The sequence below is a fragment of the Solea senegalensis genome, linkage group LG14 (genome assembly GCF_019176455.1).
Source record: "Solea senegalensis isolate Sse05_10M linkage group LG14, IFAPA_SoseM_1, whole genome shotgun sequence".
Lineage (NCBI taxonomy): Eukaryota > Metazoa > Chordata > Actinopteri > Pleuronectiformes > Soleidae > Solea > Solea senegalensis.
In genome coordinates this window covers 20,317,087-20,340,951 of record NC_058034.1, presented here as the reverse complement: position 1 = coordinate 20,340,951, position 23,865 = coordinate 20,317,087, and the positions used below count along the sequence as shown (strand labels likewise).

General features: G+C 42.1%; 1 protein-coding gene across 2 annotated transcripts in view; it reads left to right on the top strand.

Moving 5' to 3' along the window:
* The window catches only part of nos1apa (nitric oxide synthase 1 (neuronal) adaptor protein a), a 143,623-nt gene that overhangs the window by 112,717 nt on the left and 7,041 nt on the right, over nucleotides 1–23,865 (top strand). For both annotated transcript variants that reach the window (XM_044043644.1, XM_044043643.1), the window contains exon 8: nucleotides 12,379–12,540. In XM_044043644.1, the coding sequence (XP_043899579.1) occupies nucleotides 12,379–12,540 (162 nt within the window). The remainder of the gene's footprint in view (nucleotides 1–12,378; nucleotides 12,541–23,865) is intronic.

The window sequence follows — 23,865 nt, the reverse complement described above, 5'->3', positions numbered from 1 at the left end:
ATACTTATGTGTGTCCTCTTTTTTGGCATAAACACTGACTGGCGAGGAGAGCAGAAAACTGGTCAGAACCTAATTTCTGAGGAACTCGTTAGGTTAAGGTTACAGATAAAGCTTCGTTTAGCCTCTCCACACTTGTGTGTACAAGTGTGTGAGCACGGCGGCTGTGGCTCAGGTGGCAGAGCAACACACAGGCTGGGATTTACAGTCATTTGCAGAGGAGTGATTGTGTACTTGATTGAGGCAGCATAAGGAGGACACTGCATGATGGAGGGCAGAGAACGAGGGGATACAGGGGTGATGTTTACTTACTGATGATTACTTTTTTTATTTTGAGATGGCAACAACATTCAGATTGTTTTTTTTTTATTCTCAGGGTGTTGTGAAGGTTGGAATATTGTGTTTTGTTAAAGCAGTACGGTGAAATGATTGGTTTTCACAGGTGGCAAGATGCTACCTTGCCCCATAAATGTCAGTATTCCCTGACTCTCCAGAAATGATTGCATGCATATAAGTGAAATACCTCTAAGAAGGGGTTTGGCCTGTACGTTTGTGTTTGTCGTTTGTTTTCCTGTTGTCGCCGCTGCTCCTGGTTTTTAAAAACGTAACAAATGCACACCCTGAATTGAAGCCTCTATAGACGAACCCGGCCCAGCTAACCTAGCTGCAGCATTTTGTAGCTGAGAGGTCTGGATTTTAATTCAAATTGTAGGCCTACTCACTAGCAACAGACTTAAGAAATACTCCCAAAAGTACGAGTACTCCACAGTGAATTACAGTAACGTGAGTCGTTGTCGTTATTTACCTCCACCACTGATTAACTCGGCTACTTGACATTTACATTGTGGTCATTAGGTTGCGCTAGTTAGAGAAACTTGCGTCATATTATACAATAACACCACATTGAATTATTAATTTACTCAGTGTGACCTTAATAGAAGCGTCTAACGTGGGCTAGCTAAGCAGCATTAGCTTAGCTGGCATTACTTTTTCACTGTGTTAAGCTAGGTAGACGCCACCGCAGCAATGGCGGCTTGTTTACTTCTGGTTCTTGGCCGGATTCTTCTGTAGAACAAGGCTCTTGCCTTACAAACATAAATGGAACACTTTTTTTTTAACAAATTAAAGTCTAAGATGCAAAATGTCCTACATACAAACGAAATGCATCGTTCTTTCACATTGTGTGTTGAAAAATACATTCAAACTGTATTAGTGAGCACTACACCTTTACTACAATAATCCAATGGGAGCAAGCGTTCATCTAAAAGGTTTATTCTAAAGTGATTATACACAAGGGTAGTACATTCAAAACTTCTATTTCTGCCTTTTAAGACACCTTGTTTTAATTTAAAGACATTTAACCAGGTCCATAATCGGCGTCTTGATAAAGTGATGAAGTGGCCTGAAGGCCTCAGTGTGCTTTAGAGTGCTCACCCATGGATTAAAAACCTGGGATCTGATTTTCTCTCCATTAACGTGTTCAGAAATGATAAGACGTCCGATGACCCACTTCACATCTGAAGCTCGCCGAAGCGTTAAAACCAACAACAATCAAAAGCAGGTACACACAAATCGGCGAAAATAATGAAACAAGTCAGCCGTGTCAGACAACAAAGCTGCTGCTGCTGCTGCTGCTGCTTACCTGAAAAACAAATCATTGCATCAGCATCCATCACTGAACATTTTCATGCAGAGAAGCTGTTGCCTGAAACGATGCCAGCTTAGGAAAACACATTTGCAGCATTTGCCAAACTTTCTTCTCTTCAGACAGCGTCTCGAAAACCAGGCCTGAGTTTACAAAGCTTTTCAGTCAAAACGCCAATGAGAACACTCGTCATGTCAGGCTACAGGTTCAGAAACCAAATGAACCTGTTCAATCACACCAGAGCAGGAGTCTCTCTCTATCAAATGAGATCTGCTCCCTCCTTTAACGTGAAAGTTACGGGGCTTTTCATTACAGATCCTGATTGAAAGCAACATAGCGTGAAATCACTGAAACAACGAGCTCCCAGCGATGACCTCTATTCTCATTCTCATGTCACTGGGAGAACAAAAAAAAGTGTGTAGCCGCTTTGTGTGGCCGCTTTCGTGCACATTATACGTGTCCTGTTTCAGTTTTTTTTTTTTTTCCCCTATGTGACAAATTAAAGGGGGCGTGCAAAGGCAAGTGTGTGGGTGGAGCTTCGAAAGATACATGTGCGACGCATCTGTGTTTGCGTTTGCTTGTATGTTCCCGAGCATGAGGGGATCTGATCCACTGCAGGCCTCCTCTAGAAGCTCATGAAAGGGAAAGCGGTGTTAAAGTTCACTCTCCTGCTGTCGGCTCTCCTCAGACTGACAAATCCCTCAGTGTCCTGTGTAAAAAAAAAAAAAAACAATCTTCAAGAGCTTTACTTTGAAAAGACTTGCCTGCAGGATCACAGAGGAAGAGAGAGAGAGATTGGAAAGACAAAAGTCACAGTTTGAAGGTCAATTAATCGCACTGTTTATTTCTTTATTTTTATTTCTTTATTATTTATTTATTTAATTGTTTATTTTTGTTGGGGGGGTTTTCGGCGAGACAGGCGGTAATCGATGGTTTTAATAAAAAGCACCGGTGCCAGAAACGAAAATGTCAACGCTGATTTTCAAGCATCCAAAAACGAGACATCTTCCTTTACATCAGTTTTTAAAGCTCCTGTTCAAACGCAGACCTCAGTGCAGTCCTTTGAGCGTGTGTGTCTGTGTGTGTGTGTGCGTGTGTGTGTGCGTGTGTGTATGTGTGTGTGTGTGTGTGTGAGATTTAAAGGGAAGGTTGTGCAACAAAGCTTTGATGGAGTTTTTTTTTGTTTTTTGCCTCTGGCCCACTCTCAGATGCTGTCAGGCAGGTGTAAACACTCTGATCTCTGAAGGTATTGCTGTGGGCAGCTCTCCACTGTCGGCACTCCTACACACACACACACACACACACACACACACACACACACTCACATCACATCATTAATTTACCTCAGTTGGCCCAGATCTGAAATTACAAACACACAGTTGAATAGGAATAATGGGCTCAGGTAGAGGAGTATCCCACTACAGCCAACCTCCAACCGAAAAACAAAAGGGATGCTCTGAAAACACCCCTATTAGCACTTGGTACTTTCCCCCTGATGAAATTAACCATAGACTGTATGAATTTTGGTCGAGTCAGAATAAATCGACCAGTCGACAAGGAGTTTACAGCCCTACTTTACACAATTGCAAACATTGAGAAAAACACATTAATTCAGCAAGAAAAAGCCGATCTGATGTTTTCTCCTGTGTGGCCCCTCACTCAGTCACACAGTCGTTTCATCCCCCTCGCTTCCTCAGACAACGGTTCTCTCTGGCGCCTCTAAAATAACGATATTGTTGCCTCGATCTTATAGCCTGTACCTGGCTTGGGTGTGTGTGTGTGTGTGTGTGTGTGTGTGTGTGTGTGTGTCTGCAGTGCCGTGAAGCAATGTATGTTTCTCTTCAGACCTGAGACTTCACAAGATACTCAGGACAAGATCAGGCAGCCCTGATCTTGCGAGGCTGTTTTCTTCCCCCCCTGCTAACAGACAGTTGAGGGAGTGAAATGAAATGAAAGAAGTGAAGACATTTGTAGCAACCGATAACGATATAACGGCCAATAACGTAATCATTTAAATGTAATAAAACCAATAACGTAATAAATTGCCAATAATGTAATAAAGTTGCTTTTTAAACAAAGATATCCGACCTTATAGATACCTCTCCACCCTCAAACGCCCCTCCACAGGAGGCCTAAAGGAGCATTCAGGAATCAATTTGGATTTATACGTCACTCTTAGGGTTCCATTATAGTACCCTGCGTATCCAACTCTGTGACCATACAGACCAACCATCACAATGACTCTGAAGCTGATAAATTTGAATAAAAATCCTGCATAGTTCTGCTTTAATAATGAAAGGACTCCTTATTTACACTTATTTAAACAGACAGCTGTTTAAATAACTAAAAGCGTGCCACTAGCTTTTAAAATGTAAACTGTGATTCACTGATGATCATCACCCTGATGAAGAGTTTGTGTAGTGCTCTTGAATGTTCTTTATTTCCACTTATTACTGAGAGTAGTAATAATGCTTTTGTTTTTATGGTTGTTGTTCCTACAAGTTATTGTTTTGTCTTAATGACAGTTTAATTACTTGGTTTAATATATGAACGGTGCTGGGTTTGAGCAAATTAGTATGCAAATGGAAAAAAAAAAAAAACTCCCACATAAAACTCCTGCAATGTTCTGCATGGCCGTAAACAAACCCCCCGGAATACAGCATGTTTTTAGCTTTAGATGTTGTTGCCTCAATTTTTAAAGCTCTCTCTCTCTGTGTTTCTCTGTGTTCTGCATCCTTTTATTTAACAGTGAACATCTACTTCTCCTCTGCTCTAAGTACATGTCTTGTGTTTCAGGGATCTAGCTATTTTTTCTCTGGCTTTCTTCTTGGCAGCCTACAGGACAGAGACTTCTCTTTACACTAGTTTCTTTTCTTCACACACACACACACACTTACCTCTTACCCTAACCTCAACCATCACAACGAAATACCTTATCCTAACCTTTAACCTAAGCCTAACCCTAAAACTGCGTCTTAATCCTCAAAAAGCTGTTTAAGGCCTGTGTGGACCAGCCAAAATGTCCTCACAAAGATAGGTTTGGGCCACACAGCTTATTTAAGACACACACACACACACACAATGGCAAAAACAAATGCATCATGTTGACTTTCCACTCACTGAAAAAAAAATCAGTGGGTTTGTGCAGGATTTTTTTTTGCTGACTGGTTTCCAATTGAAGGACGGTACTTCTTTTTTCTTGAAAGCCTTGCAGATATTACAAATATAACTCAATGTGACGTTTGAAACTGGGACTGTAGATACAGCTGAGTCACTGCAGGCTTCATCAGGATGATCAGACTTAAGTCTGGCTGAACATTGGTGGCATATAATAATGCCCACGACTGACTGACGGATGTACGTAGACTATAGGCCTACGCGTGCAGAACAACCACCGAGTCTTAATTCATAGCGGAACAACGAGCGAGTAAAGTGAAGCAAGAGAGAGCAAGTGACAGGCAAAGGAAAATTCCAAGATCTATGTCTCACCGATGAAAATATCCAAAGGACAGTCACGTGTCCAGATGCAGAGCGTGCTGCGAATCAGTAAAAGAGGACGCCGTCATGGACCAAGACAAGTTGCCCTCCCATCTTGAGCTGTGTCAGCACATTCAGTCCTTGAATTTGATGGAGTTGGTCCTGGAAAAATCCTTGAATTTGATGTCAACCAAGGTGTGGGAACCCTATTTACTATTACATCATCAGGGAGTGCCGGTCTAATGTCCAGTTCTGTATACTCATTGCAAGTACATGAACAACTGAAGCCAAATGTACAGTTTGTCTATAATATGAAATAAGCAGTGTACGATGTGTTCAAGTCTCCACTGGGTCTAACGATCCCACACATTTCCACTTCCACACATGGCCTTTGTCTCCCCCTGTTTACGCCTCCGTCGCTTGTATTTCCACTCCATTACCTCCACTCCGTACTGTGCTGACGTTCAAAATCTTTTTTTCCAAACACAACAATGATTTCAGCGGGAATGGAACATTCCGCTGCGAAGGTCCATAACATCTCAGAAGAAAAGACTTCTGAAAATCATCCAGGTTCTGACTCAGCAAAAAAAAAAAAACCTTGGGGAGCAGCATATCAAAGTGTCGAGTGCAAATAGATCAGTTCTTTACATATTTAAATGTAAAAATGAGGTTTAGGTTATACTGAGAAACACACAGAGAGTGGTGTTGGTGTTTCGTGGTTTTAAAGTAACGGACAATTTTGTTTTATATTTAAAAGTTACACAAGCTTTGACTTTAAATCATGCTGCTGAATGTCAGGAGTCAGCAGGAGAATGATTTCACAGATCATTTTATTGCAGTGTTTTATGTGAAGAGGGTGAAATATACAAATCCTTTGTGTGTTAAGGCGAAAGAAAAACAACAACAAGCCCCCGTCAGACGGTTCAGTCCCTCATGTTGCTGTTGAAATTGAAAATAGCCAGTGGGCAAAATGGAAATTGAATGACAGCACAGCTGTGCTACATACTCTTGTTTCCCAGCAGCAGATTATTATTATTATTGTTATTATTATTAAGTGAGGCCTTGTTTATTGAAAATATTTACCTGTTACCCAGGGGTGTCAAACTCATTTTTGTTCAGGGGCCACATACAGCACAATTTGATCTCAAGGGGGCCGAACCAGTAAAAATAGTAAAATAATAGCATAATAACCTTTGAACAGCAAGAACTCCTTTGTTTTTTCTCCTTTGTTTTACATTTAATGAAGGATAATTTTACAAAACATGAAATATCTTGAGAAATATAAGTGCAATTACAGCACACTGGATCTATAAAGGCACAAACATTTAGTCACGGGTATCTGGAGCATTTGACATTGCGTTTAGATTAGTGTGAAATTTTAACAAATTCATCCTGTGGGCCGGATTGGACCCTCTGGCGGGCTTGTTCTGGCCCCCGGGCCGTATGTTTGACACCCCTGCTGTTACCCGATTCACCAAAAAACCCACTCCATAACAAGAATCATATCCACTTTTTGTGAATCATGTCAAGACATTTGCGAAGAAAACCAGGTTCTCGCTAATAAAGTTTGAAAAGACACACAGTAGAGCTTAATTAGGACTTGAAATGTTTTAGAACCTGATATAAACTGCATCGATCAGTCGATCTCGTCAAAATGTTAAGAGTTAGCGTTAAAATACAGTGGTGTGAATAGGCTGAGCAAAGTCAGCGACGGCAGCTTTATTCCCGATAAGATCATTTGCTCTCTCATCATCCTCCTCTTCCTCACTTATACTTCACACACTCGTAAAGTTAGATTAAGATGGAGTGGGACTCTAATTAGGGCCCAAGCCGCGAATGCTGGGGACCGATTGTTATCCTTCAGGTTATTATGATATCCATTTTTGAGGAGGTTACCGTGCATATAACCTCTTGAAACGTTGCTTGGAGGTCAGGTCTGGAAAATGCGATAGTACCCCAAGGTGAAAATAGAGGCAAAACTGCGTTCCACCAAATTTCCCGAAACTTGGTGGGAAGATGTTATGGACCAAGACGAACAAAACGTAAACCCGCGACCATGGCCTCAACTCAACAGGAAGTTGGCCATTTAGAATGTTGGCATCCGTTTTGGCAATTTGCACGCTACCTATATGAGCTGGACACGTCAGAGGCGGAAAATTGTCAAAAGGTTTTGCGGATTCAAAAGTGAGGTGCTGCACTCCCCGACTCCTACCACAGTTTGAGAACCATGGGCTCAGACCACGGGTGTCAAACATACGGCCCGGGGGCCAGAACCGGCCCGCCAGAGGGTCCAATCCGGCCCACAGGATGAATTTGTTAAAATTTCACACTAATCTAAACGTAATGTCAAATGCTCCAGATACCCGTGACTAAATGTTTGTGCCTTTATGGATCCAGTGTGCTGTGTAAATAGTAAATTTAGGCATGATATTGTTGAAATTGCACTTATATTTCTCAAGATATTTTATGTTTTGTAAAATTATCCTTCATTAAATGTAAAACAAAGGAGAAAAAACAAAGGAGTTCTTGTTGTTCAAAGGTTATTATTCTATTATTTTGCTATTTTTACTGGTCCGGCCCCCTTGAGATCAAATTGTGCTGTATGTGGCCCCTGAACAAAAATGAGTTTGACACCCCTGGCTTAGACAATCAAACCTACCTGAAAACAGCCTCACAGAGCACATAATATTAATGCCTTGTCGTTCAGTAGCAGTGATTTGGCTGCCGTCATCTGCGTGACTTGACTCACCCACAGACAGAGCTTGTCATTTATTTCCCCCGTGATGATTTGGGGGTAATACAGATAAAATACACTTGACGTGTATTAAAAGAAATTGTTCTTTCACTCGGAGCTCAATGGCAACATGTTTTACTCGAGGCTCACACTCATGTAAAGACTGGACTATTATATAATGACTGTAATTTGAGTCGATGGTTTGATCTGCTATTATACGTGATCTTGAAGGCGTTTTCCCTCCACCCCTGAAGCCTTGATGCGGTTCTACATCTGTAGCTCAGGCTGTTAACAGTGAGAGAAGACAGACCACGTCTAACCTTTTAGTGTTTTATTGTGCATGTGTGAGTGTGGGAGGGAGCGAGGGAGCGGCGTGTTTGACAGACACATGGCGACGAGTGTAATCACAGCTGCAGGAAGAGAAATAAAGACTTCCTGTGTCCCGTCTCATCTGTCTTTAGTTTCCTCTCTGTCTCTTTCTCTTTCTCCTCCCTTTCTCTCCATTAGTGAATATATGAAGAGGCTCAAAGATGAAGACAGAGTCTGCCTGCCTGCTAAGAACCTGTGTGTGTGTGTGTGTGTGTGGGGGGGGAGGTTGGATGGTAATAGCTCACTTTCCCTCAGGCAGACCAGACCAGAGCAGTTATTGTGAGGTATTTCAGCAGCAGATAGTTTTTTCTCCATCTTCTTAAACTGAGTCCTCTCCTCTGTCTCCCACGTCTTCTCAATTAGCTTAACTGTAGTAAACGCTCCGAGGATTCGGTGGGTGAACAGAAATGAATTGTTGTTTTTTCAGACGTAAACGCAGACACGGGGAGACGATAGGAGTTATTGAGCGTTCAGGCCGTCATTTACAAACTGATGCATCGTCTACGCACGCCACACCAACCAAACCTTACGGAAAAGATACTGTCTCAACTCCAGATTATGTTTTTGTGCATTTGTACTACAAATCTGTGGATTCGTTTATTGATTCGTCGATGAGTGGTTTGGTCCATAAAATGTTGAAAAATTTGAAGACAATGGTCTTAAATTGTCTTGCTTTGCCCACAAAATTGTAATGATTCCATAAAACCAGACTTGTTGTTTTCATAAAAAAAACAAAAAACAAATTCATTAACAATAGATGGATCTGAAATATGCGACTCATTTACACGCGGTGTCAATGTGACAGGGATTTCTAAGCGCTTGTTTTTTGTTTTTGCTTTTTGGCTCAAACTGATCCCGGATGGTGATGAATGTGGTTACGTTTTAGGCGCGAGAAGCAACTGATTAGAGCTCAGAAAAGATCATGGTTGTTTCATGTTGGTGTCATCATCCTCGCTGTTAAAAATGCAGGGGACATTTTTAATGGCGAGGATGTCTGACGCAAATATTCTAAAGTTTTGGTCTTGAACTGTCTGCTTCAGTACATCTCACTCCCCCAAACACACACACACACACACACATTTGAAATAAATGATACCATATGAAACCATTTGTTCACTAGAACATAACATTTCAACACCTCACGTTTTATTCTCTGTACATAACTGACAATTAACATTTTCCATGGTTTGCAATAAATACATAAGTAAATAAAAAAAATTCTGGGAGACCAAGCTGCTCCTGATTAAATCTAATGAGTGTGGGCGTTTCCCTCTCTGATTAGTCGTAATCGTGCTGGAAGAACGGAAACGGCAACAGAAACTGTGCTGAGCGCAGGATGGATAATGAATTCCATGGTCAAGAACGATCTGCTACAGTTCCTGTAGGCAGACACACACAGCCCGTATTATATGGGGATGGGTGGTGGATCGGTGGTAGAGCGACTTGAGTATTAACCGGAAGGTTGAGGGGTTTGATTCCCCGCTCTACCGCTTGCTGATGTGTTCAGGCAGCATGTGAAGGGGTAGGAAAGTTGGTACACCTGAACCAACTTAAAACACTTTACTTTTTATCTTGTTATGTTTTATTTTAGTTTCTGAGTGTATGAGTGAACGGGTGAATAGCAAACACTGCAGTGTAAAGCAGTTTCAAGGAGTCCTCAAGACTAGAAAAGTGTTAAATACGCACCATTTACCATATTATTTGAAAAGCTTTGAAAGAAAATGTGCCGTATCCTCTACCAGCTCTATCGACCATTTTTGAAGGATGCACTCAAGACATCAGAGAATCCGGAGAATCATTTCCTTTCCAATCTCTAAAGCTGTTTGGGGCCCACTGTGCTGCAGCACTTTTAAAATGATGGTAATGGGCTCGAGGGGACGCTGTAATCACAGGTCAAAACAAGGTGGCAGAAAAAGACGAAATGTTCACAGTCGGCTTGTTTCACTGCAGCTTTTCAACGTTTTGGCTACTTCTTCTTGAACGCACTGTGAAAGCCGCACAGTCTGGGTTTTATGATCACCTGACCTGAAACCCGTTTTTATTTTTATTTTGAAAGTATTATTTTCGTATTTACGAGTTGGCCCGCAGGCTGGATATAAACTGTCTCAGTGCGTACTCTCACAGAGAGGCTGCCCAGCCACGTACTGATGGCACCTTCCAACCTGTTAACTTGGATAATTTTGTCTCATTAACCTTTGAGATCCTGCTCAGACAGACTATCAGTCACATCTCCCTTACGTGAACAGTGTGTGTCACTGTGTGTGTGTGTGTGTGTGTTACCAGAAGGTGTTTAATGGGAGACAGATGGTGAAGTGTTCTGGCAGTGATTCCTGTTCAAGCAGGTTCATGTTCAGTTTTTTATCAGGACAACTTTCCTGCGTGGAAACGGTCAAAGTCACTTTGACGCACCTTGTGTCCCGTGTAAGTGATGTGACAGAGATTGGATTCAGTCAGAAACATCATTGTAATGATGACACAACAAAAGGTGTCCGATAACCGGATGCTGTGGATCTGCTGAAATTAGTGCCCCCCCATTGTTTGTTATGCCGCCACCCACTGTTTCATGCCCTGCATTGCTTGATGTAGACTAGGCCTACGCAGAACAAGCGGCGAGTCATAATTAGGGATGTCACGATACTAAAATTCCAAAATCGATACTGATACCGATACCCAGGAAAATACTTGATACTCGATACCATTTTCGATATCGGAGAAAAAATTACCAAAGATTAAGAGGTTTTTAATAAAATTAAAACAAAGCAACACCAATCAGCAACAATAACAAAACATTTTTTATGAAGGTGCTCTTATTAGCAATAGTCGCTAGCCGCTAGCTGATTAGCTTAATGATAACTCAACGGACGTAACGTTAACTGTTTAATGCTTAAGTGTGGTTTACTCACCTCTTGAAACTTTGTCGCCACCATTTTGTAGCATTGTTTGCATATTAGCTTGTCGGGGTCCTTAGCCTTTTTGGTCATTAGTCTCGTGTGCAAAATAATTCCAGACGGCACTTTTGCTTTTTCCCTTTTCCGCTAAAACGGCCGAGAAGGTCCTCCAGCAGCAGAACTTGCCATTGTTATCCAGCTCAATGTTGTGAGGGTCGATTAGCTTTCGACGTCGTGTTCTCAGCTGCTAGAGAGAGACGAGCTGCGTGTCTAACTTTTTACTGCGCTGCTGGGTCAAGTTGCTTGTAAACTGGAGGAGGCTAAGACGTCACTGTTGGTATCGATACTTTTGCAACTTAGTATCGTATCCGATACCAATTTTCAGTATCGGTTACTATTTGAGTATCGATTTTTTTTTGACAACCCAAGTCATAATTACTAGCAGTGTTGTGGACACTGTCCTCTCTCTCTCTCTCTCTCTCTCTCTCTCTCTCTCTCTTTCTACCGGTGACGTGAGATTACATGCAGAAGAAGAAGAAAGTGATGCCTGGGAAATGCAAATTCCAAGACCTCTGGTTCACCAAAGAAAATGATAGAGACTGACTTTGACCCAAGATCCCAAGGACAATCACTTGTCCACATGCAGAGCGTTCTGCAAATCAATAAAAGTGGACCATGTCAGCAAATTTGTTCTGGAAAGCCCTTGAAAAGTCCTTGAAATGGATGTCAACCAAAGTGGTTCTTGTGTGCAGCTAGAGACTGTAACAAAAAAATGGACGAAATGTCCTGTGAAAGTTGGGTTTATGCCATTTTTTCTGGCCTCTGCCTCCTTTGTATCCGCAGGAGAAAGACAAATATGTTTGATTTGTAAAAATGACATAAGGACACAAAAACAATCGGGCTGCTTGATGACGGTGGATGAAGGAAAACCATGTCTCCAAGCTCATTACTGTTGGAGTGGATCATTTTTGGTGTCGCTGATTTGTTTTTCTCAGCCCCGCTCGTTCCACTCCGTTGGAAGTAATCAACATTTTTACATTTCAAATTCAGATTTCATGTTTTGATGATGACTCGACTTGTTCTCTGGGGCATTTTTGCCCTGATTATATCGAGTCATTCATCAGCGATATCATTTTTTTCCACTGTGTTTTTGCATCCGCAACCTTGAAAGTTTTTGTTTGTAATAATATTGTAAGTTGGACATGTCTCGAGCCACAAACATAACTTTGTCTCTCTCTCTCTCTCTCTCTCTCTCTTTCTGGTCTCAGGCTTCAGAGGAGGCCTCTCTGCTTATGTCCACTCCCAGGATGCTGCTCCCTGCCTCGGGCACACTGCCACCAGTCGCCCCCCTGTCTGTCCACCACCAGATCCAACTGCTCCAGCAGCAGCTTCAGCAACAACAACAGCAGACACAAGTGGCTGTAGCACAGGTACGTCTCCCACACACACACACAAACAAACACACCCTGTGCAATTAGGCTGGAAAAACAATGCATAACCTCAATCCTTTGATGGGGAAAAAGATTCATGCTCAAGTGTACACATAGAAACCCTTTGTCTAACAAATTATGGAAATGTACAGTTTGTGTGTAGTTGACGTTTTCAGGTTGCGAAAACAGTTAACTTAAAACTGTAACCTCAGTTTTCCCCGAGTTGAGAACCATCTTCATTCTTTTCTTTGTTACATGCCCACCAGTGACACTTGCTAGCGTTAGCGCAACTGTTAGCAAAGATGGCGGACACTGTTTACATCCTGAGAATGAGGTCCCGTCCCCGTATGATTGGGTCTAAAAAGTGTGGAACTAGTGTTGCAGTTTCAAGCCTCGGACCAAGGGTCACTGGTGGGAACGTAACAAAAAAAAAAGAAGATATTTCTCAATTCAGGGGGAACTGAGGTTGGGAAGCACAATTTTTTAAAAATACTACCCCTATTCTAGTAATACAAAGCTAAATGCAAATTGGTGAAATATTCCTTTAAGCCTATCAGCTGCACACCACTGGGTTTTTCATATAGCAGTGTTTATTTATTTAGTCCTCCTAATCCTCCTTTCAGTCTTTGGAGAGGGCACGCTTCAATGATGTGCTCCATTGTCTGCTCCTCCCCACTAGCACATAGTGGGCTTGGGCTACTGCTCCATTTGTGAAGGCTGGCCAAGCATGGGCCATGTCCAGTCCTGAATCTATTGAGGGTTGACCACTGTCTCCTTGGGAGGTCTGTGCCAGGGACCTGTTGGGTAGGGTCTGACACCAGGTGTTTCTTGGGGACCTCCTTGGGTTGAAAATGTCTGCATGGACTGGTAGATTGGGGCATTTTTTGGGTAAATGCTGCTCACCGGATGTGTGGAGGTGCAATGTTTGATAGGGAGCCAGGGGAGTGGTGTTGGACTGCAACTGCAACATTGTGCTAGTAAAGTGAGCTATGACCGAAACCACAAAGAAGCGCCCTCGAAAAGTTTCAGAAGTTGATGGAATAAATGCTTCTTATCCCACAAACTACAAACAGAACAGAAAACACCAACCTTTTAAACATTTCATTTAAATCACCTCGCTCAGTGACTGGACCGTTGGAGAGCTTTCTAAATAATTATATTTAACCTATATTTAAGTGGATGCACGCTACATGTAAGCCTGAATGGACAATTGTCCATACTGAATCCTTCAGTAAATGGGATTTTTTTTTTTTGCCCCCCTCCATTGTTGAACACTGCATGTGATGAAGTGAAAACACTCAAGGGTCAGACAGATCAACAACTCCCTGCAATCCAATCTGGAATTGGGAAAAAAAAAAAAACAGTCACCCAGTCTGAGTGGCTGCAGTGACAACAACACACACTTGTTTTTTATGTCTTAGTGAGGACACATCACAGATATAATGCATTCCCTAGCCCCTCACCTTAACCCTAACCATCACAATTAAGTGCCTAACCCTCATTTTAAACCCAATTCTAGCCCTAACCAGAGATAGGGATTGCAAATTAGCCTTGGCTTAACATCCTATATGATGTGCATTGTCCCTGACAAATTTTGCATAAATTAAACAAATAATGTACAATGACAATTATCTGTCAGACTCAGCTCAAACATACCACCCAGCAAATCAGGGTGAAAGACACTAAAATAATCCCAGGTGGTGCAATGTCTGTGTGAGGGAACACAAAATCAGTCATTTTAAGAAGAAGTTATTCAGAAAAGTAAAGAGTTTGCGTATAAAGTTAGACTCCAAAGACGAACAAACTACAAAGTGACGAGTGGGTAGAATTTAGAATGCAGTGTGGGAGTGTGCGGTTACAGCAGTCCGGGTCAGTTTGGATCACTGAGGAAACCTTGCTAAATGGCAAAAGAGCCAAAGTCAGACAGAAACACCTCTGGTTAGAACATTGTCATTTGAAATATACAGTGTTAGCCGGCCACAGTGGGTTTTGACTAATTAAAAAAAAAAACACTAGACTTCTGTCTTTACCAGTGGACAGTGACCTCTGGCTTCACCAAGGTCTAATGAATGGCTTTTATGTCTGTGCACGTTTCCTCCGTGTGAGTTGTCAGCTGTGGCAGCAGTCTGTCGAGACGAGGGAACCGTTTCGGGGGTGAGACGACAGTTTAATCAGGATTCCCGCATCTGTCTCTTGAAGCCACAGAGCCTCGGCCCTTGACTGTGTGGGACACTTCTGGGTCAAGAGTGTGTGTGTGCATGAAAAGCCCGGTTTTCAAGCACGCTGACAATACTGTGCCGTGTGTGTGTGTGTCCTTCATGTCTCTGTGAGGTCCAAAAAACTTACAAGCCTATCTTTGTGAGGACATTTTGCAATTTTAAAGGGGAACAAAATGCCAAATTGCTGAAACACTGGTTTTACGTTAATATTACAGTGGTGTGCAGAGACACAGAAACATGCAGTTATGGTAAATTAAGTTCTTGTCAACAGGTTAATTAGTTACAAATATGACATTTTAATTTGTAACGGCAACACTATTGCGCTTCACATCCAAACACATAAGGGATTCACAGCGTTATGATCCCACATGTAATCCAGTGTTACTCTTAAAAAAAAGTTCTTTTCACTCTCCTCCACAAACTTACATTCATAGACTCATGATCGCTTTTTTTTTTTTTACATTAAAGTCATTCAGCTGCTGAAAGTGTGTGTTTTACTCTTGTGTGTAATGAGTTGTTGGATGATAAAAAGCAGTCACAGTCACTGTAGACTGTTACAAGAACGGCTGCAGTTCCACAGGCTGATAACTCCATCTCCATAGCAACACCTCCCTCTCTCTTTGGGCCCTGCTGCTGTGGGAAACTTCCCAGATTGGCCACGTAAGGATGAGAAAAGGCCAAAAAGTTGCTCCCGCTTTGTATTTTCTGACAAAACTTCAGTGTTATAGTGAGAATTGTCTGCAGCCCGCTGACATCTAAAGGGCCACTTAATGCCGGGGTCAGACTACATGACACTTTTGTCTTTCACGATGTCACTTTATCAGTCACAGTGGCACGTGACTTGGGGTCAAATATGACCCCCAGACCAATCCTCGTTCATGACACATCAGGGGATTGAGGCAATGAGATGACAATCATCGTCATCATAAGAGGCAGGGGTTCTGTTGCCAAAGCTCAACAGAATGTTCTTTGGTGTCACTATTCCACCCAAGAGCAACAGCAGCAGCGTCCTCTCAGTAGGTTACGCCGCATCGTAGCATTCCTCTGTTATCCTATTGGTCAACGTCCGGGAGCACATTGTAGATGTCAGACTAGGCGGGATTATAGAAACAATTCAGAACACGCTCTGTTCCTTATAATAATCAGGTCTGTCGGAGTGGATCATGAGAAAATCACTTGAAAATCAGCCCAAATTAATTTAGTCTGGTCTCCGACACAAGATGCAAAATCAAAAAAAATGTGTGGAGAAACTTGGAGAAAAGGCCAGAGGTCGTTTTTGACCTTCTCTTGTGCCCATTGCTACTAAGCAACCAAAACCTAGGAGCTGCTATGATGACTGAAGTTGCAGCTCCCTCCATTTATTTTCTACTGTTCCACTGGCATAGGGTGAAAGTCAGGGTACAGCCTTGGACAGGTCATTCAAATACTTTTTTTAGAGATACTTTTTTTTCTTTTGGTGTGCGCACCAGGAAACAATCGACAAACTGGAACCTTATTTTTTGGTCCCTTCTGAATTTGTGAACGGGCAGAGGTAGTGGCTGTTTTCATCTCTGCCCTCACGGTCCCACAGGGCCACGGTGACAGTATGTGTGATGTTGAACTCTGCTGCAGGGACTATAAGCAGAAAAGGTTCCACTTAATGTCCCAGGTAATTTCATGAGCAGGGCCCACAGTAATCACAGCTCACTTGGAAAGTGAGTGGAAATGGAGACCTTTAATGAAGAGTGAGAGTGTGAATCGACTATCTGTTTCAATGTGGAGCGCTCGCTTAACACTGCATTTACCTCTCTGTGTCTTTTTTTTAGTTTGTTTACTGATCTTCTCCTTCATTCGTCTGGATTACAACACTTGTGGTTGTAAAATATGGGTGAATACTAGTGCTGTCAAACGTTTAAAATTAATGTAATAGTTAAGTCACAATTAATCGCAAAATGTGTGTCAAAATATAATTTTAGATGAATTATAGAAAACATCTTCAGAGAACATCTTCGTTTCTCACAGAGCTGCACAAATGTCACACATTCATCCTTTTAAATATGTTTTTTTTTTATGAAAATGAGAATAATGATGTAAAAATTTACGGAGAATTCGAATCAGCTGTGTGGTATTTCAGACTGGACGTGCTGCGATGATAGCTCAGTTCACAACGACAAAACTCACAGATGACCTTGGTCTCGTCAAAGGAACCATTTGGCAACTTTTTTAACGTAAACCTTCCCTTCAGGATCTTATTGGCGTCCATTTTGATGTCTCGCACTTGCCATCCACTCAAAAACGCAACATTAGCCTACTACTCTTTTAGAGTTGTCCCGATATAAATTCCGATACCAGTATCGGAATTTCCTCCGATACTGCCGAAAATGTGGGCATCAGTATCGGCGAGTACTGGAGTCCATGCACCGATCCGATACCACGTAATTTATTCGAGCACCGTTAGCTCTGACACAGTTCTTCTTCGCCGCTCTTGAAATAGTTGTGCTGTTTTAGAGGTGTGAAGAAGAACTGATCACACGACACCTGTAGACAAGGCGCTAACGTTAGCTCATCATGTCGGCGGTTAGGCAGTATTTAGCAGTTAGCTCCGTTAGCGTTGTTAGCTGCTCTAGCTCCGTTAGCGCGCCTACAGTCAAACTGGAGCAGCTTGTTTGTTAAACGAAAAGAGCAGCGCTACAACTAACCAGCGTACCTGTGTCCTGCGTATGTATGCCTCTGTTTTTAAAGTTTAGCGTTACTTCAGAGACTCATTTTCACAATCTGGAGTCACGTAAAAATGATGTCACGCGCGTCCTTTCCCGGTCATTCGTCATGGAAACATGAAGCTCTGCCAGTGCTGTGTTGTTTGGACCAGAGGGTTTAACCTGAGCCAAACCTTACCACCAATGATAATCATATCACAGTCATGCAGGCGTAGTATGATATATATTTTCTTATAAAACACTGGTATCGGTATCGGTACTCTGTATCAGCTGATACCCACAGCACAAGAATCGGTATCGGGAGGGAAAAAATGGTATCGGTATCGGATCTCTATACTCTTTGGCCGGCTCGCAAGTGTGTGCAGTGTGCCTGTTGCTTTTTTTCCGGTCTAGCTAGATCCGGTGTGGTGTTGTAGTTTTTGCTAACGTTACGAGTTGTTGCAACAGCATGTGAACTGAAAACTACTTAAGTGTGCTAGGCCAAAAAGAGCGTTAATCTTGCAATTAAAAAAAATTGTGCGTTAATAGTGCGTTTAAGTTCAGCACTAGTGAATACTTAAGCAGGACACTGCTTGCTCTGTGCGTCCTAATTTATCTTCCTCTCTTCTTCTTGTTCCTCTTTTATTAACTTCCTCCATATTTATCTCTGAGCTCTTCCCCATCCAGACCTTACAGTCACCCGTCTCCATGTCCTGCTGAATCTGTTGTTCATATTGGTTAATCTTTCTACCGACACTTTGCAGACTGTTCTCTCACTTCATGGAGCAATCGTCTGCCATTGTGTGAGCGTTTCCTTGTCACTGTACGAAGCAAAAAAAATAAAAAGCAAAATTTCAGTCTTGTCCAAAACTGAGATTAAAACCAGTGTTGGACGTCGTTCAAACACTTCCACATCAAAGGGACCTGGCGTGGGAAGGCAATGCAATAAGTGTAATCCAGTGTGAAGAGTACATCCTCAACCATTGGAACGTTGTGATCCTCCCTCCTTTTATTCCCCCCAAACATTATTACATCTGCCACACATTCCCTTCAAATTTAGGATGGGATTTTTGATGTAGTGATTCCAGGTCGCTGTAATGTAATGTGACATAGTTTTGACCCACTAAAGGTCTTCAATCATGAATACATTCCCTTCAAATTCAGTAGACACATTTTAGTGGGACTCATAAATGGAACGATAAGAGTTTAGTCGTGAAAGTCCAAGGTCACACTGACATCTTCAGCCATAACTAAGGAAATGTGTTGATCTTTTGTTAACTTCAACATCACATTTCTCTGACCAGTAGCAAGGTTTCTGGTGGTGTAGAACCATCAGGTTTATTTATCTTCACATTTTGTCTCTGACAGTTGCTTTCGTCGTTTTACAGAAGAATAACAAATCATCTTTGTATGGATTTCCTGTCAAAGTTTGACTTCCTGGAAGTGCATCTTTGGATTTTGGCTCAGTCCTGGTTCTTCCCACTCAGTGAAGCTGTCTGGTTCTTGCACGTCTTCTTCTTTCCCAAACAAGAAAAGCCAAGTGACCTTTCACCTCGGGCAAATGCTTCTCTGCAGAAGAAATGGTTTAAAACCAGCACGTTGGAACGTTTTATTTGCTTTGATACAATCCATGCAATGCTCACTTCAGTTAGTATATTGTAGATCTAAACGTTTGTGTCTTAGTAATTTAGGTTGATTTCACTAAATCATTGTCGTACGTGGACCAAATAAATTCGAAGAGTAAATCATTACATTACATTACATTATATGTCATTTAGCAGACGCTTTTATCCAAAGCGACTTACAAAAGTGCATTTAAACATTTGGGTACAAATAAGAGCTAGAAGTAAGTAAGAGCTTCAAGTAGATCAAACTATGAAGTGCTAGTCAGTCATAAGTGCGAAGTACAAGTTTGTTTGTTTTTTTTTGTTTTTTTGTCGTCTTAGTCAAGGTAGAGTTGGAATAAATGTGTTTTTAGTCGGCGGTGGAAGATGTGGAGGCTTTCAGCTGTCCGGATGTCAATGGGGAGATTGTTCCACCATTTGGGAGTCTCGAGTTCTGCGAGTGCCTCAGCGATCCTCTCAGTGAGGGGGCAGCGAGCCGGTTTGCCGATGCAGAGCGGAGTGGGCGGGCTGGGGTGTAGGTTTTGATCATGTCCTGGATGTAGGCTGGACCGGATCCGTTTGTAGCATGGAACGCAAGCACTAGAGTCTTGAAGCAGATGCGAGCAGCTACAGGAAGCCAGTGAAGGGAGCGGTGTAGCGTGGGAGAATTTTGGTAAGTTGAAGACCAGTCGAGCTGCCGCATTCTGGATGAGTTGCAGAGGTCGTATGGCACATGCAGGAAGACCAGCCAGGAGGGAGTTGCAGTAATCCAAGCGTGAGATGACAAGAGCCTGGACCAGAACCTGTGCCGCCTTCTGGGTTAGAAGAGGCCGAATCCTTCGGATGTTGTGCAACATGTATCTGCAAGATCGAGCTGTTGCAGCAATGTTGGCAGTGAGGGAGAGGTGGTCATCAAGTGTCACACCCAGGTTCCTTGCGGTATGAGAAGGAAATTGAAATCAAATCCAATCCATCGTGAAGCGTCTTTCTTTAATCTGTGGATATTTTCATACATGGCCGTTCTCAAAGAACTCTTTGAATTCTCTCTTTACATCATGTTGCATTTGTTCTTAAAAACAACACGGGCACTGGATAGAAAATGAGATGGAGACCAGCAAGTTTGGCGTCCCTTGGGTTTAACGTTTCTGAATCGCAGTTATTCTCAATTAAGTTATTCATTTATCAGCGAGAGATTGGTTTTGCATTGTCGAGAACTGACGGTTGGGAAATGAACCCGGTGGAGTTGATGTTTCAAATTGTCGCGAGAGAGAAGGAGCGTTGGAAACAGGGAAATTGTGCGTGGGCCGCGTTTTTTGTCACGGTGAACAGTTTCGAACAAAAGCCGGCAATAAAAAAGGCAGCAAGACGCTAAATACAGTCTGAAGGAGTCACTTCAGTCACTTCAAGCTCCTTCAATTTCGCGACACTCTCTGATAAGAGGGGAGAAAATATTGGGGCGGCAGCAGGTTTTGCTGTCAAGGGACCAGCGCGGTGAAGCACAAGTGGTGCCCCTTTTAATTGGCTCTTTGTCTGATTCCTGCTTTTAGGAAGAGGTTTTTAATTCTTCTCTCTTAAAAGATTTAGAAAGAAAATTAAAGACATAGTTGCTCTAAAGTGACGAGTTATGCATTGGAGTTTTGTTCCGTTTATTTTGGGATTAGACCTCGGCCTGGCCCTCCCTCCTTTTTACGCGTAAACAGTGTTTTCACTGTTAACGATTCAATTTCCCTTCCTGTTTTGTTTTTTTTTTCTCCCGTTGACTCACTACACTATAATTATATAAACGAGTGAATTAGGTCCGTGGATGAATGTGTAATGGAGAGGGATTAAAAGTCTCTCGTTAGCAGTTGCGTCACCGTCATACACACATTCACAGAAGATGCAATACATGTGGAAAATGAAGATATAACAACGTCACATTTCCACATCTAAGAGAAACTATGCCTGTCACGTCAGTCACGTGACGAATATGTCACATGACCGTCTAACAAGTGAGACAATTATTGTTGTCATGACTGCATTTGTTATACATCTTTTCATACTTCTGCAAGACACTTGTTTATGTATATTTTCAACTGGGTTCCCATGGGTCCTTGAAATCCTTGAAGGTTTGTGAATTTTGAAAAAATTATTCAAGGCCCTTGGAAGTTTTGGAAAAGTTGAAAGTGCTCGAATTTTGCGCAAGAAAGACGCTAAGTTGATATTTAGGTAAACGTCTCCCTTGTTTGTTACGACGCCACCTGCTGTTTCATGCCTCGCCTCGGCACAGCACGGTTGAGTTGTGTTTCCATGAGCATAGTACCTGCTACCAGGTACTTCTTTTTTTAGTACCTGCTCTGCTTTGTAGTGGAGATGCAACCTAAACCGTGCCGTGCCGTGCCGAGGTGAGACCATAGTGGCAAATGTGCCAGAGAGAGAAAATGACGACGTGATGCCTGGGAAAGTCTGGGAAAATTCCAAGATCTCCGTCTCACCAAAGACAATTTACAAAGACTGACTTTGACCCAAGCTCCCAAGGATAATCATTTGTCCAGATGCCGAGCCGTGCTGCAAATCAATAAGAGTGGACACCGTCATGGACGGAGAGGCACTTACAAGTCGCGCGCCCCATCTTAAGCTGTGTCAGCACATTTGGTTTCTTGAATTTGAGGAAATTGCTCCTGCAAAGTCCTTGAATTTGATGTCAACCAAGATGTGGGACCCCCCTGTTTCCATGTTTAGGTAGAAATATTTGAATGATATTTGAAAATTCCTCAAGTATCTCTGGGTTAAAAGTATCTGAGGATATCAAGGCCAGTGTATGTTTACACTGACCTCACAGACGTCAGTGGAGTGTAGACACTGGATTTTTATTTGATTTTTATTTTTTTAACCCCTCAACAGCTTATTTGATCTATTGTGAACGAGATATAAAGAGAAAATACACCTACCTACGCTTTAATAAATTACATTTTTGCAGGTGGGACAATGAAACTGCATATTCACATGCAAGTAAATAAGTAACAACCACACACACAGATTCTGCTGTAATAATTTAGGCACTTTTCATTATTTCATTATTATATTCTTATTAGCAGGACCAGACTCCAGGATATATATTTCTGGTCATTTGCAGAACAACACAAGCTTTACTGTTGTGCTGCCGCCGCTGCTTCAGAACGAGACTTTTTGATCAAATCTCCAAACATTTGTCTTTAAAGTAATCTCGTGTGGCATAATGTTGCTTATCTTTCCTTCGGCCGCTGTTGTTTCCACATTAGAATAACTCCAGTGCATCGCCACACTGTGTGACATTGAGTTTGAACAACATCAGGACAAATGTGACTCAAGCCCCGAAGGCCTCAGTGAGAACTGAGGAGGAGCTGCCAATGCAACTGTTAGAGTTGTGCATCAGTGTCGAGCGCCAATCCTCCGTAGATCGAGAAGGAGCTCCTGTCGGCTGTAAATGACACCACCACAGTCATCATCTGAGTGTCAGTCTCTGCAAATGAGGTCTGCAGAGGCTGCCTGGCCTCCACATGCTCTGCAATCCCCTTTGACTGTGGCTAAGTGCAGGGATAATGAAAGCAGATGACAGTCTTCCTCAGCACTTGTTTTCTCTCTCTCTCCCTCTCTGATGAGTGGAATGCAGGAGGAGGAGGAGGAGTTGGAGGAGACCTTGGGACAAAGGCTGTGATTTTTGACTCCCATCTCGTGCCTCACTGCCTCCTTATTAAAGCTGTGATGAAAAAGTCATCATGAGCCGAGGCAGTTTAAGGCGAAGAGTGATGAGCAGCGTGAGTTAACGCGGCGCACTGTAGTTCATTTCTCGAGGCTGACCTTCATTCCTAACGCGACATACGCGGAGTCGTGTTGTTAAAGTTCCGTTACCTCTGTCTGAGTGACCGCGAGGCACACATACGTTACATTATCTGTACTGTCGCAGCTATCTTTGAGATAGGCGGACAGGAAACCATAGTTTATGATAAATTAGCAGGTTTTATAATGAATGCACCCACGGTATGAATGTGCGAGTGAATAGGTGTGAATGGGTGAATGGTTAAGCCAGTAAAGACTAGAAAAACACGAGATACATACAGACCATTTACTATTTCAGTAGATAATGATGATATTTTACAGAATTTCAAAATAAAAGTGTTTGTTTTGAAATGGAACGATATATAGTTCACAGGTATTTTAAAGAAAACTTTTATATTTATTTATTTATATGTTTGTATATATATATATACATATGTATGTACATGTACATACATATATAATGGAATCTTAGGTTCATTTGTAAACTGTAACACTGATCATTCTAATTATGAAACTATGGATATCTTTTAGGTATTTCATGCAGTATAAGTCATATTGAAAAGGTACAATAACATTAAAGTTAGCTGGACAAATCATTCCACTTTTTATTATTTTGTTTTATTTATAAGTGAATGACGCACATTATTAATATTGCTGCAATGATGGGCTAAAAGTTTCAGTGTTTCAGAAACTTGTAGTCATAACCCTGTAATAGTGCTTCACTGCCAGTTATAGTTAGTTTCTTTTCCTTTTGATTTGTGTCTCATTGACGGCAAAGGCCTCAAAGTCTCCGCGTTACCACAGTAATGAGTTCTGTGCGACCACATCAGGCTGAAACGAGAGACTGGGGAGTGATTCGGAGTTTCTGTGACTGTACCTTCAACGTGACGCGCGCCCGGTGATTCACTGCGCGCCCAAAATACACTGCGACGCTAATAATCTGCACAATTTACAGGCACCTGCTCAGACACATAAAGTATTGATTTAACAATTTATATCCGCAAAGCAGAACGGTGGTAAAACATTTCC